The following is a 13,783-nucleotide window of genomic DNA, read 5'->3' as shown; positions in this document are numbered from 1 at the left end:
TCTGAGGCGCAGGATTTGCTCAGGGACGTCCAGTTAGCGCGTCTGTCTGTCCCAGCGCCTTCTGTACTAGAGATGCACTTGCGCTGGAACTTTTGGGCCGTGCCGTGCTCGAGCGCTGTTGCTTGTGGTTCTGTGGCCCATGTTCACACCTCTGCGGCTGATGGCGTCATCGTACAGCGCTGTTTGTTTGCATGTTGCACAGCGGAGCTGGCGCTTTTGGCAGGGAGGGTGGAAACAGGGACATGAAGTGTCTATTGAGCGGTGGGACTGATGTTGCGGTGTGCACTCTGCTGTGGGTTTGTGGATGTGGTGGCGGTGCAGGGAGTGGGGGCGGCCGGGGAGAGAGGCTGTGGGGCTTCTGTCATCTCGTTTTTAATTGGTAAGATTTTGTATTATTTGGATTTCATAGACGAGCCTAAATGTTTAAAACATAATGCACATGCAAACATATAATATCAAATGTACAAACTGTAGATTGTGCAGAGTCGAGTCTCAGGTCTGATCTGATTCTGGTCTGGTTCCTGTTTTATTCAGTTCATTAAGTTTACTAAGTTACACATTCCAAGACCAGACTGTGGTAAAAGTCAAGATTTTCAGCAATGATGGTTCATGGTTAGAAAAGTTAATAAAATTAAAGTTTTGGATATTTGATTTTTCACAGTAAATTCAGCCCAAATACTACACTTTGAAATCAGTACAATCTGATCTCCCCCCACACACACATCCTGGATCTTATTCTTTGCTCTTAGTTCATTTCATAATGTTTTATAGAAGTATTGGATCCGGATTTGGTATCGGAGATACTCAAAATCAAATGACTTGGACTCGAACTCAGGGGCAAAAAAAATGTGATCGGGACATCCCTACTTTTTTAGATATTTTTGAGATAGAAATAACTAGGGATGTAACAATATCCACATCTGTCGATACGATATTATCATGATATGCATCTCACGGTACGATATTTATTGCGATATTTTGGAGAGGCTGATATAATTGTAGATAGAACACTTTTTTGCTTTTAAAATACCCTGACAAGATTTTGGTGTGAATTATTTCCATCATAATCCCAAGAATTCAAGTAAAACATATTTCTTCATGTTGTCTGTGCTGAAATGAATCATGGGATATGTAGTTCCCCATGTTTATTCACTATTGCAGCTGTAAAACAACGTATTTAAGAAAAGGAACTCGTGATTCGATATATTGCGACAGTCCACGATATTATTGTGAGACATTTGACGGTATGATCACGATATTTTGGTTATTGTTACATTCCTAAAAATAACCTAGAATCTGTAGTTAAATAAATGTTAGGCAGATTAGTTTAAAGGTGCATTGTTTAACTTTCTGAGAGTGAACGGTGTCACCCCTCCACAGATCTGACCTGTAGCTTGGTCTTGTTTGGTGTCCATGAAGATAGAAACTGCAAAACACTCCAGACGAAGCAATAACATCGTCACAGAGAAAAACCCTCCAGCAGAAAAGTTACGCAACGCTGTAACTGTTTGCAACACGCTATGAACATACAACGACATCGTACAACCGAAGCCAAGTTCAATGCACAAAATCTCCGAATCATGACCCAAAAAATGCAACGGAATCCGCCCGTACCTGAGTCTTTCCTCTCGCCAACGTCCCGAAAGGAAAGATACAAAAAAAGACTGATTTTATCCAATTGAAAAGCGCGTTCAGACACCATCGTAACACGCCCATCCTCCGTCCAGAATCTCCTCACGTGCTCCACCTCGTCCTTCAGAGATCTCGGACCAAACGGGGCTAAAATTCGAGATAAGAAACGAAGAACTGCCTGAATTTTGAAGCATCCGAATCGCGATAAGACAAGGTTTCAGTCCGGTTTGAATTCTAAATGTTGAGTCTTGTCTGTGTTGCGACATAAGGGACACTTTGCGGAGAGGAGGAGGAGGAGGAGGAGGAGGAGAAGAGGAGGGGTGGATAAAGTCACTTAGTCTGATGGGAAAAAGGAGGGGCCATGATTTAATATAGAAATGAAGTAGAGGGCGTCTGGAGCGGGCTGGTGCAGTAATATGACAAAATATAGAGACGCAGATGGAGTGAGGCTGTGGTTACAACTGACGTAAAGGTAGTTTTAGTACATTTGTCCTCGCCTGGATTTTTTTTCTTAATTGTGTTATTAAAACTCCCACTTTTACCTCCTAATGAAGTGTTGTACATCCTTTTTTCTCAGTACAACCTGTAAATTCACAATCTGCTGCTGGAGTTGTGTCATATGGTTGTAATAAAAACTAGAGGACCAGAAATACAAAAAAAATTAAAAATTAACACTGTCATACAAAACACACAGCAAATATGTATAAACATAAAAATGCTTAATCCTCGGGCCTTAGCTACAAAAGTGCAAAATATCACGTCAGTAAATAAACTAAAAATCTCCTTATTGCCTCAAAACAAAACATCCATCCATCCATTTTCTTCCGCCTATCCGGGGCCGGGTCGCTGGGGCAGCAGTCTAAGCAGGGACTCCCAGACTTCCTTCACCCCAGACACGTCCTCCAGCTCCTCTGGGGGAAACCCGAGGTGTTCCCAGGCCAGCCGAGAGACATAGTCCCTCCAGCGTGTCCTGGGTCTTCCCCGGGGCCTCCTCCCAGTGGGACATGCCCAGAACACCTCCTGAGGGAGGCGCCCAGGAGGCATCCGGAACAGATGCCCGAGCCACCTCAACTGGCTCCTCTCGACGTGGAGGAGCAGCAGCTCTACTCCAAGCTCCTCCCGTGTGACTGAGCTCCTCACCCTATCTCTAAGGGAGCGCCCAGCCACCCAGCGGAGGAAACTCATTTCGAGCGCTTGTATCCGCGATCTTGTCCTTTCGGTCATTACCCAGAGCTCATGACCACAGGTGAGAGTAGGAACGAAGACTGACCGGTAAATCGAGAGCTTCGCCTTTCGACTCAGCTCCTCTTCACCACAACGGTCCGATACAGAGACCGCATCACTGCAGACGTTCCCCCGATCCACCTGTCAATCTCACGTTCCGTCCTTCCCTCACTCTTGAACAAGACCCCGACATACTTGAACTCCTCCACTTGAGGCAAAGAAAACAAAACAAACAGTCATGTCAGTCATGGAAACAGCTGGTGTCAGGTCCAGGACACAGAGACACATCACTTCCTGTATTTCCATGGGGTTTATTACATTTGGATTTGTACATTTTGACTGAAATAAACCTTTTAAATAAAAATACCAAGGGATAAGGGCATAATGACGCAGACCAAGATGCGTCATTTGCCATTTACCGTATACAATACCATCGATCTGGAAGTGTTAATACGTCCATTTTAATCATCAAAACAGTGAATACTGGAGCCAGAACATGAACAACTTACTTGTTTTAAGGAGGAGATTGAGAAGGAGAAGGACGAGGTTTTTGGCCGTGGTGTTTTGTGGGGCGGCGGCAGCAATGTGGAGACATAGCCAAGAGTAGTGGGATAGTGATGTGCTTCGTTTCAGTGACACGGAGTTCATTAACAATTTTCGCATGACGAGAAGAATGTTTGTGTACATTTGTGGCTTGTTGATAACGTGTAGGTCGGATGAATGCGCCTTGGCCGTTCAGACTGAAGTCACATGTCAAAAGATCAAATATGTATCAGTTTCAGGAGCACATATCCAAGTGTCCCACATTTGAAAAAATCTGATCTGTGTCATTCAGACTGTCATTAAAAGATCAGATACAGGTCACATAGGGGCCAAAAAATCAGATTTGGGTCACTTCAGGCTGCAGTCTGAACGTAGCCTAAATGTCTTCCTGGTTTGTGACGTAAGCGTGAATAGAGCCTGTACTCTGTGAATAAACAAAAACGAAAGTGAAAGTGAAACTTATAAAATATGTTAAATATGTTGTTTTTGGAGAATATAGTCTTTTCAAAACAATAAAAAGTAAAAAGGTGAAGTCAGATACCCTCTGGCTCTGCTCCTGTCTGCTCCTCTGGCTCTGCACCTGTCTGCTCCTGTCTGCTCCTGTCTGTTTCACATGTACGTTCATATTCAAAGGCTAATTACCGTCCAGGGACAAGAGCAAAAGCCGCTTTGACCTTCTACAACAATTCGATTTCCTTCAATTGTCATCTCTGATTTCAACGCCAGAATCTACCGCTGCAAAACTACCCACGTGTATGTACAGCACTCCATTTCGATACTGAGGAACAGACTCGATACTCAATACTCGATACTACCGATACCAGACAACAGACAATGTGATTTTCAACATTAAATGGCAGTACTTTCTTTTCTTTTTCCATGTGGCCTTATATTTAGTTTCAATACTAGTTTTAGTATCAATTCCATATCTGATAGTGACGGGACTAAACCAGAATCAAACCCTCGACATTTTGAGGCTGTGAACACGTTTGTCATTCGTGGAGATAAAATAAAACCAAAAAAACAAATCTATATGACATTAAACAGCTCTACTGTACATTTATTCAATTCCAAGTGGTTTTATAGCTCAAAAATACCTAGAAAAACAGACATTCTGATTGTGAGCGGGGTCGCCTCTCCACAGATCTGACCTGTAACTTGGTCTGGTTTGGTCTCCATGAAAATAGAAAGGTTTAATGCCATACTGTGAAACATTCCAGACAAAGCAATAACATCTGCATGGAGGAAAGTGTTTGAGGGATACTCCACCAGAAAAACAAAACAAAAAAAACGTTACACAATACACGTTTAAAATCTCAAATTGTTCACTTTAAGGAATGTTGGCTGGATTTAGATTTTTAATATGAACTTGTTGTAAACATGTTCAAATCAAATGTAACCTTTAGTGATAACATTTACAATGCTGATTTATTCTTAGCTACAAAAACAATGTTGCTCATGTTATAATTTGGTGTTTTGGTTCAACACGATTATCCAATCAGAAAGCAGAATGAGTCTCACACAGTTTCAATGCTGAAATCCAGTTGGTTTAAACCGAAAATGTCTCTCTCTGATCTGAATGGTCTCTACCTAAACCTCAGAACCTGCACAAGTCCTGAGTCAGTGCTAGTGCAGCCTCTGCAGCTCAGGGAGGGAATTCTGGAGGTTCTGAGCTTCACATGAGGCCTGAACATGAACTGAGAATGAGACAAATGCAGGACGTGTCTCTATCTGCAGGTGAAGACTCTGGAGACACAGGGTCAGTTGTGATTCTTTCCTCCTCCTCCCTCTTCTCTCTCTCTATTCCTCTCTCTATCCTCTCTCTCTGTCCTCTTTTTTACTCTCACTGTCATCCTTCTCTCCTCCCTAACTCTCTCTCTCTATCCACTCTCTCTCTCTCTCTCTGTGTCACTCTATCCTCTTTCTTTCTCTGGCTCTCTCTCAATCCTCCCTCTCTGTCCTCTTTTTCACTCTCCGTCGTCTTTCTCTCCTCCCTAACTCTTTCTCTCTATCTGCTCTCTCTTTCTCTATCCACTCTCTCTCTATGCTCTCTCTGTCACTCTCTATGTTCTCTCTCTCTTTCCTCTTTCTCTCTCTCTATCATCTCTCTCTCTATCTCTCTCGCTATCCTCTCTCTATCTCTCTCAATCCTCCCTCTCTGTCCTCTTTCACTCTCTGTCGTCTTTCTCTCCTCCCTAACTCTTTCTCTCTATCCTCTCTCTCTTTCTCTATCCACTCTCTCTCTCTGCCTCTCTCTCTTTCCTCTTGCTCTCTCTCTATCCTCTCTCTCTGTCTGTCTCTTTCTATTCTCTCTGTGTCTCTCTCTCTATCCTCTCTCTCTCCTCTCTCTCTCTTTATCTTCTTTCTCACTCTCTTTGTAGTCTTTCTCTCCTCTCTCTTTCTCTGTCCCCTCTCTCTCTTTCTATTTCTCTCTCTCTCTGTATACTGTCTCTCTCTGTCCTCTCTCTTGTTCTCTCTGTCGTCTTTCTCCTCCCTACCCCCCCTCTCTTTCTCTATCCTCTCTGTCTTCTCTCCCGCTCTCTTTGTAGTTTTTTTCACCTCCCTTTCTCTCTATCCTTTTGCTCACTCTCTCTGTCTTCTTTCTCTCCTCCCTACCTCTCTATCCGCTCTCTCTTTGTCCTCTCTCTCACTCTGTCATCATTCTCTCCTTCCTCCGTCTCTCTCTCTCTCTATCTATCCTCCCTCTCATTCTCTCTGTAGTCTTTCTCTCGCTCTTTCTTTCTCCTCTCTCTTTCTATCCTCTCTCACTCTCTGTAGTTTCTCTCTCTCTCTTTTTATCCTGTCTCACTCTCTGTCTCACACTGTTTCTCTCTCTATCCTCTCGCTCTCTCTCTATCCTCTCTCTTGCTCTCTCTGTCATTTTTCTCTCTTCCCTCTCTCTCCGTCTTCTCTCTCTCTCTGTTCGCCTCTCTCCACCCCTTCCTCCCTTCCCTCTCTTCCTTCTCTCTCTATTCCCTTTCTTTTCTCTCTCTCTCTCTCCCTCCTCTCTCTCCACCCCCCTTTTCTCCACTCCCTCCCTTCCTCTCTCTCTCTTCTCTCTCTCTTCTCTCTCTTGGAATTAAGCGGTTCGTCTCGTTTCTCAAATTGTTGTTGATGAATTGAAGTTGATGTTTGTGGAGCCGCAGCTGTTGCTCCGCTCCGGACGCAGACCTCACCCTTCACCCCCCGTTTCCCCGGCAACCGCAGCGCTCCCAGCACTGCAAAAAAATACACATCTAAACACACAGGTGCAGAGACAGACCATTTATCTGGCTTACTTAGATTCAGTGCTATTGCTTTGCCTAGAATGTCCCATAGTGTGGCTTTAAACTCTATCTCCAGAGATGAGAGGTGACCCCATTCGCAAAAATAATGCAGATTTTTTAAGGTCCAGAAAAGTTACACAGCGCCTCTTTAAATATCTTGAATGGCATCAGCAGTATACTAGCCTTAAAGTTAAATAATCTACTCCCTAAAACTAAAGAGTTGTAGTTAAAATTACAGAATAATATTTACTTGCAACTGATTTTAAAGACGGGACATGATGCAAAATTTTTCTCTGAGCTTCATACTAGTGATGTAACAAAAACAGAAATATCGTGATTTTGCATCATTCCTCTGCTTTAATGCCTTGTTTTATAGTAGCAACAGCAAATAAACATCGGGAACTACATCTCCCATGATTCATTTCAGTGCAACATGAAGAAATATGGTTTCTACTTGAATTCTTGGGATTATGATGGAAATAATTCACACCAAAATCTTGTCAGGGTATTTTAAAAGCAAAAAAAGTGTCCTATCTAGAATTCGATTAGCCTTATCGCAATAAATATTGTACCATGAGATGCATATCGTGATAATATCGCACCGCAGATTTGGGTATTGTGATAATATTGTGTCAAGAGATTTGAATACCGTGAAAATATCGTACCGCAAGATTTGGATATCGCGATAACATACTGTGAGATGCATATCGTGAAAACATTGTGCTGCAAATTTGGATATCGTGATAATATCGTTCTGTGAGATGCATATTGTGATAACATCGTACCATGAGATTTGGATATCGTGATAATATTGTACCAAGAGATTTGGATATCATGATAATATCTGGATATCATGATAATATCGTACCGTGAGATGCATATCATGCTAATATCGTACAGAGAGATTTGGATATCGTGATAATATCGTACTGTGAGATGCATATTTTGATAACATCGTACCGCAAGATGTTGATATTGTGATAATATTGTACCGCAAGATTTGGTTATCATGATAATATCGTACTGTGAGATGCAAATCATGATAATATCGTACCACGAGATTTGGATATTGTTACGTCTTACTTTCTACTGTTATAGCTGTTATAATGTTGTTCCCTCATCAAAAACACGTCTGAAGAGATTTTAGATGTCATGGTGTTGTTCAAACCTTCTTTGCGGTAAGATTCTGTACAAGACTCCGCCAACAAGTCTACGTCGACCATGCTCCCACACGACAACACTTCATAAATACTCCAAAACACAATACAAAACTGTACACAGCAACTTGACAAACTGATGCGACGTGCGGCAGTTTCATTAGTGGGATTGTGTTGTGATAGTGCTCTGAAAGGGGAGTGACTTAGCGCAGAGAGCAACGCGAGGGGAGTGTTCACGAATGTCAAAAATCAAAATTAAACTGATAAAACATTGTTTTCTTGGTGAATACAGCATTTCCAAAACAATAAAAGGTAACATGGTGATCTAAATGTTCTGTTACAGTAAATTCTAAGGGTGTAGTGGTGCATGTTTTTGTGCCGAACCGTATCAGTATGAGATGTTTGTTACGGTGCAGGGCTGTGCAAGAGTGAGTTCGCGCAATTTGTGTGTGTTTATATTCCTCCACTACATGTGCATGTAAACAGAGGCTTGGTTGTTTAATATTCACGAGGAACATGTCAGTGATTGGGGCAGTGTTTCCCGCAGCGCTTTATAGTTAGGACGGCCACCTTGACAACAATTGCCCCCCACCTTTACTACGTGAATCCTCACAAAACTACAGTTGTCGCGCCACGGTCCTGACTTTCGTCTTTCGCCAGTACGGAATCACTGCTCCCTACATACCCCCGACCTCTGTCCCTAGTGAAAGTGTATTTTCAACCACTAAGGACATTGTAACTGCCAATTGTTGTTGTTTGATGGCCAAAAATCTGAAGATTGAGTAAAAGTTAGTGCTGCACTTTATTTTTTGAAAAGTTTTGTTTACTGTTTACAAGGAATTTATTCTTTTTGATAATATTTCAAACGTGTTGCTTATTTGAGAATATTTGATTTAACTCATTAATATTACCAAGCAGCACTTTGCCTTTATTTTATTTTCTATTTTTTTTATAATGTTGAAACAAATTGTTGGTTTAATAAACACACACATAAACAACAAGAAAATGGTTTTGCATTTCTGTACCGAAAATGAACCGAACCGTGACCTCAAAACCGAAGTGCGTACTGAACTGTGATTTTTGTGTACTGTTACCCCAGAGAAGTCAAATCCCTGTCTTTAATTAAATGTTCTTTTTTGCAGTGTGACTATTGTAATGTCAGAGAGGAAGTGCGCACTCTTTGAAAACTGCAGGACTCGATTCAGTGGGAAAGAAACTGTCATTGACCAAATTTGGGCAAATTCACTGAACAGTAAAGCGCATGTGTGTTTTGTTAAATCTATATCATTTCTACCTTAAATTTAATTTTCAAACAACTGTTGTGTTAATAGGAAAATCAGGACACAAATGCTATTGATTGTGTGTGCATGTATGTGTATGTGTGTGTGTGTGTGTCAGTAGGGGAGAGAGAGTGCATCTGTCTGAGGTTTTATTATGACTGAGTCTCAGGTGCTCAGGGTCAAAGACAAATTTTTACAACCGCTTTTCGATGACTCACTTTGCTCAGCGTCTCTGTATCGTCTTAAACTTTGCCAGATTTCAACAGGAAACACGTCCTATAAATGAACTACAGCTTTAACAAAAGACTGACCCTGTGTCTCCAGAGTCTTCACCTGCAGACAGAGACACGTCCAAGTTTGTCTCACTCTCAGTTTCTGGACAGGACTCCAGAGGCTGCACTAGCACTGAGTCTCTGGTGCACGTGCTGAGGTTTAGGTAAAGATGATTATTTTATTATTCATGTATTTGGGGCAATTAAGAGATTTATATTATTTTACAGTGGAACATATAGCATTAGTGAAATCATAATAAAAATAACCATAACAAAAAATTGGCCCAAAAAAGAGTGGGAGGAAAAAAAACGTATTTAATCCCACCCCCACTCTTCTAATCTAACACAATGAGCTTTCTTTTTCATTTTTTAGACATTTTACGTTATATTTTTTGGATGATAAATCGCACTTTTTTTCATGGTTTGGGTTGTCCTGTGACTTATACGCTGCAGGAGTATAAGTCACTACTTGCTGTCCTGCTACAAGTCGTGAAATCTGCAGCCAAAAACGGTAATCGAGCAGCAGAAAGAAAGTTTGGAGTCAGCGAGAAACTTGTGACACCGGGAGGAAGCACCATGAAACTTTCCTGAAGTCACTGGATGGATGGACAAAGTCTGGACTTCAGTGACACTGAAACCATCCTGTCGGGATTCAGAAAGGCCCGAATAATTCTAACTGGAACTGATGCTGAATCTGACGACAGCGACACAGAAGAGGAAGTGGCGCTCTGTTTACCTCCGGTGGTCGAGGAGTTGTTCAGAAATGACACCGAGGATGAAGAACTGAATGGATTTAGTGATTTGGAGTGAGATGGAGAGTTTGGTAAACTTGTTCTGTTCTGTTGTTTATGTTATATTTTATCTGAAGAACTGTTCATATGTGACGTTAACAGTCTGTTGTTCTCTCTTCTGTTGTTATTACTACAACTTGACTTTCAACAGGAAATGTTGGTTCCTGGGCTCTGACTTTATAAAATAAATTTCCCCCAATAAGTGCGACGTATAGTCTGGAGTGATTATATATGTTTTTTTTTTCTTCATTAAGTAAGTAAGTAAGTCTTTATTTATATAGTGCTTTTCACAGACATTTTCTGTCCCCAAAGTCGCTTTACAGAGCATTATTCAGCATTATTCATTCACTCTAAACCTGGTGATGGTAAACTACTATTGTAGCCACAGCTGCCCTGGGGCAGACTGACAGAAGCGCGGCTGCCATGCCAATTGGCACCATCGGTCCCTCCGACCACCACCATCACTCACACACACCACTTTCATACTAGGCAATGTGGGTGAAGTGTCTTGCCTAAGGACACAATGATTGAATTGATTGCATTTAACTGACCTTCACTATCAACTGTTCTGACCTGGAGCATGTTTTGGGTTGATGGTGGAAACTGGAGCACCCGGAGGAAACCCATCCAGACACGGGGTGAAAACATGCAAACTGCACACAGAAAGGCCCGAGGGACCCGGGGATCGAACCCAGAACCTTCTTGCTGTGAGACATGAGTGGTAGCCACTCAGCCACCGAAAAAATTACACATTTTTTGGCTGGAGTGACTCTGGAGTGATTTATAATCCGAAAAATACACTAATCTTTATGAAACACTTACAAGTGTGCACAAAGAGTCACTGTTATGCTTGGTAACATGACTTTCATGATATTGCAATAATACATAAACATATCAACAATGGTAAGGTTAAAGGCACCAACAATGATAACAAACTGCAGATGTGGTAACAGTAATGGTAAAAAAAAAAAACAACAACAAGCATAAAGCAGCTCTACAGAAGGAAGTATTGTTCTAATATTAAGACCCACTCTCTATAAACTGTGACCAGACCTTATGTTTGTATAAGTTGTGTAACAACTTGAATTTATGGTTATTTTGGCGTTTCTTGAGACGTGTACCCAGGCTGTTCCAGAGTTTTACACCACATATACGGCCTGTTTACATGAGAACACTTGCAGGTAAAAACAACACAATATTTTATCGGAAGTGTCTTTCATTTAGAGGGAGACGGCGTTTTTTGGAGCTTTAAAAATGCAAAAATCTGAAACCATCCTCCAGAGTGGAAAAGCTGAATACGCTCTGCAGTACCGTTTCCGCCTAGACTGCCCAGATCTGCTTACGTCGCGTACGTGTTTACGTGACAAACATACAGTACACAGAAACAAACATGTCAGATAATTTCCTTCAAGTTGCTCTGGCAGCTCTAATAAACTTACAGGAGGCAAAACAACAAATGTACAGAATCTGCAGAGATACTATTAGTGAACAGAGGAGGATCTGCAATCACCTCTGTCAAATTCTGGATGCACCAGTTTGTCAGACGGATATGGACGAGACCTGGAGAACCAGTCGATGGTGGGACAACTTTGTGGAAGGAGTAGCTGATGAAAATGCGTGGCGTGAAAACTTCCGTATGTCCAAAGACGCCCTTAATGCTTTAAGTACAAACATACTCAATCAAATTCCACACACTTTTGCGTCACCGTATGCATGTACACTTCCTCCCCAAAACGCTCATCTAAACACAGAACAAAAAGAGAAGATGCGATGCCACTTTTGCGCCTTCTGTTCAGACCGCCATCATATAAACGTAGCCAAAGATACACAGAAACTTTTACAGGTAGTTCGAACAATGGGCAATTTGAAATTTCCGTACCCTCTAAAATGATGAGTTCTCTCTCTCATTTTGAACAAGCTTTGAAGATTACTTGGTAGTAAATTGTTGAATACTCTAAATAAAATTACCAGTGTTTATATTTTACAAGGTCAGGAATCATTAGGTGCTTGGACTGAATAAAAAGATTATGGCTGTGTTCTAAAAATCAAACTTTATGAATCATTCGCAAAGTTCATTTCTGTAATATAATCAAGGGATGAAGTGCACATTGGTGAGTGTTCCCCCTACACTTCAACACAGTATGTGAAATAACTGAGAACCAATGAACAGTAGAATGTGCGAAGGGCATTTGGATCAAGGTCATATTTCACTTTTTTTACTATAGCAACACTTTTGGACTTTTGGATTCTTACGCGTCAGAACCACAAACTCTATTCTTCTTCTTTTCCAAACAGAAAGTGCAATAAAACCCAACATATAACTGAATAAATTTTGCTCATTTAACCGTTAAAAACGTTTTCCATAAGGAGCCATGAGACCTGAGACTAGAACCAGCAACGTCCAGACCAAACTCACAATCACAAGTCCAACGAGTCTACTGAAGCCAATATATTTTTACACTTAACGGTCATACACAAATTGACTCATGTGGACGTTAATCCAAGTTATAATGTTGTTACTTCCTCAAAAACAGACCTGGAGTTGTGTTTTCTTTCATTCACACTCTTTATTTTGAGTCTGTACGTCTCCAAAGCTCAAAAATACTCGTTTCCACCTCGTGATGTTTTCAAGTTAGTTTCAAGCTCCTTTTACTTTTAATTCCCTTTAGTAAAGATTGTCAATTCCAAGGTTGACATTATCCAAACGATTCTAGTGAAGGTTTATGGAGTGATACTGTAACACCGCATGACATCACAAGGTGGAACAGAGTGTTTTCAGTTTGAGTTTCAGTCTAAATGTGCAGGGTTTGTGTGTTAAACGTGTGCGAATGAAACAAAAAATGAAACAATTCCAGGTCTGTTTGTGATGAATCCTTGCAGTTGAAGTTGCAAAAATTGTACTTCAAAACAACTACGTGTACTGCAATAAAACTACTTTTTTAAGAGTAAAGTAGACGTTTCGGATTTTCTCAAAAACAGTGAATCTACCGTCTCTCTCTCCGGTCTCCATCTGAAGTTACAACATCAACAAATTCCATAAACGTGACCTGTTTAGGAGAGAATTTAAAACTACAAACTGACTTCGGATCAGCTTTGACCTCTCCTGTGACCTTTAGATCATTTTCCAGCCGATTTTTCCCAAACCAACACAGCTCCAAACCGCTCCTACCTTCCATCGATCCATGTTTCACCGCTCGTTCATTGGAATCGTCTGTTTTCAAATGTCCAAACTCGGTGACAGTCCGGGCGCTCTCTGTGAAAGTGGAGCGCTCCAGCCCTCTTCCTCTGTACTTCCTCTGCATTGTTCTAAAACAGAGGAAACTGACGCCATTTTGGAAAAGCTGCGTCAGGGTTTGAGCAGGACACGGGGACAAACGGGGAGGAAAGCTGTTTATGTCGGAAAGAGGTGATACGGGGGACAAAATGGCGGGTGGTGTTATGGTGGAGTTGTGAGCAAAGGGTCAGAGGGAAGTCAGGAGTGTTTGGGTGGACGATACTTGAGATTATTTGATTCCCAATTTAACATTGTTTTCATTTTGGATATCTGCATTGCACTGATAAAAGTATAAAAACATGATCCTCTTTTTCACTTTCACAGTTCCCTTAGGACTCAGACTC

General features: G+C 41.4%; 1 protein-coding gene across 1 annotated transcript in view; it reads right to left on the bottom strand.

Annotated features, from left to right (window-relative positions):
• Window positions 1–13,399, bottom strand: part of LOC110168344 (tensin-1-like) — a 349,684-nt gene extending 336,285 nt beyond the window's left edge. The window contains exon 1 of the mRNA XM_055153272.1: window positions 13,335–13,399. Within this exon, the coding sequence (XP_055009247.1) occupies window positions 13,335–13,349 (15 nt within the window). The 5' untranslated portion in view covers window positions 13,350–13,399. The remainder of the gene's footprint in view (window positions 1–13,334) is intronic.
• Window positions 13,400–13,783: the final 384 nt, after the last annotated feature.

The sequence above is a fragment of the Boleophthalmus pectinirostris genome, unplaced genomic scaffold (assembly GCF_026225935.1).
Source record: "Boleophthalmus pectinirostris isolate CB_2022bp ecotype Guang Dong unplaced genomic scaffold, ASM2622593v1 HiC_scaffold_1, whole genome shotgun sequence".
In the NCBI taxonomy this organism is placed as follows: domain Eukaryota; kingdom Metazoa; phylum Chordata; class Actinopteri; order Gobiiformes; family Gobiidae; genus Boleophthalmus; species Boleophthalmus pectinirostris.
The sequence above is the reverse complement of the archived record's forward strand: the minus strand, read 5'-3'. Positions and strand labels throughout refer to the sequence as shown.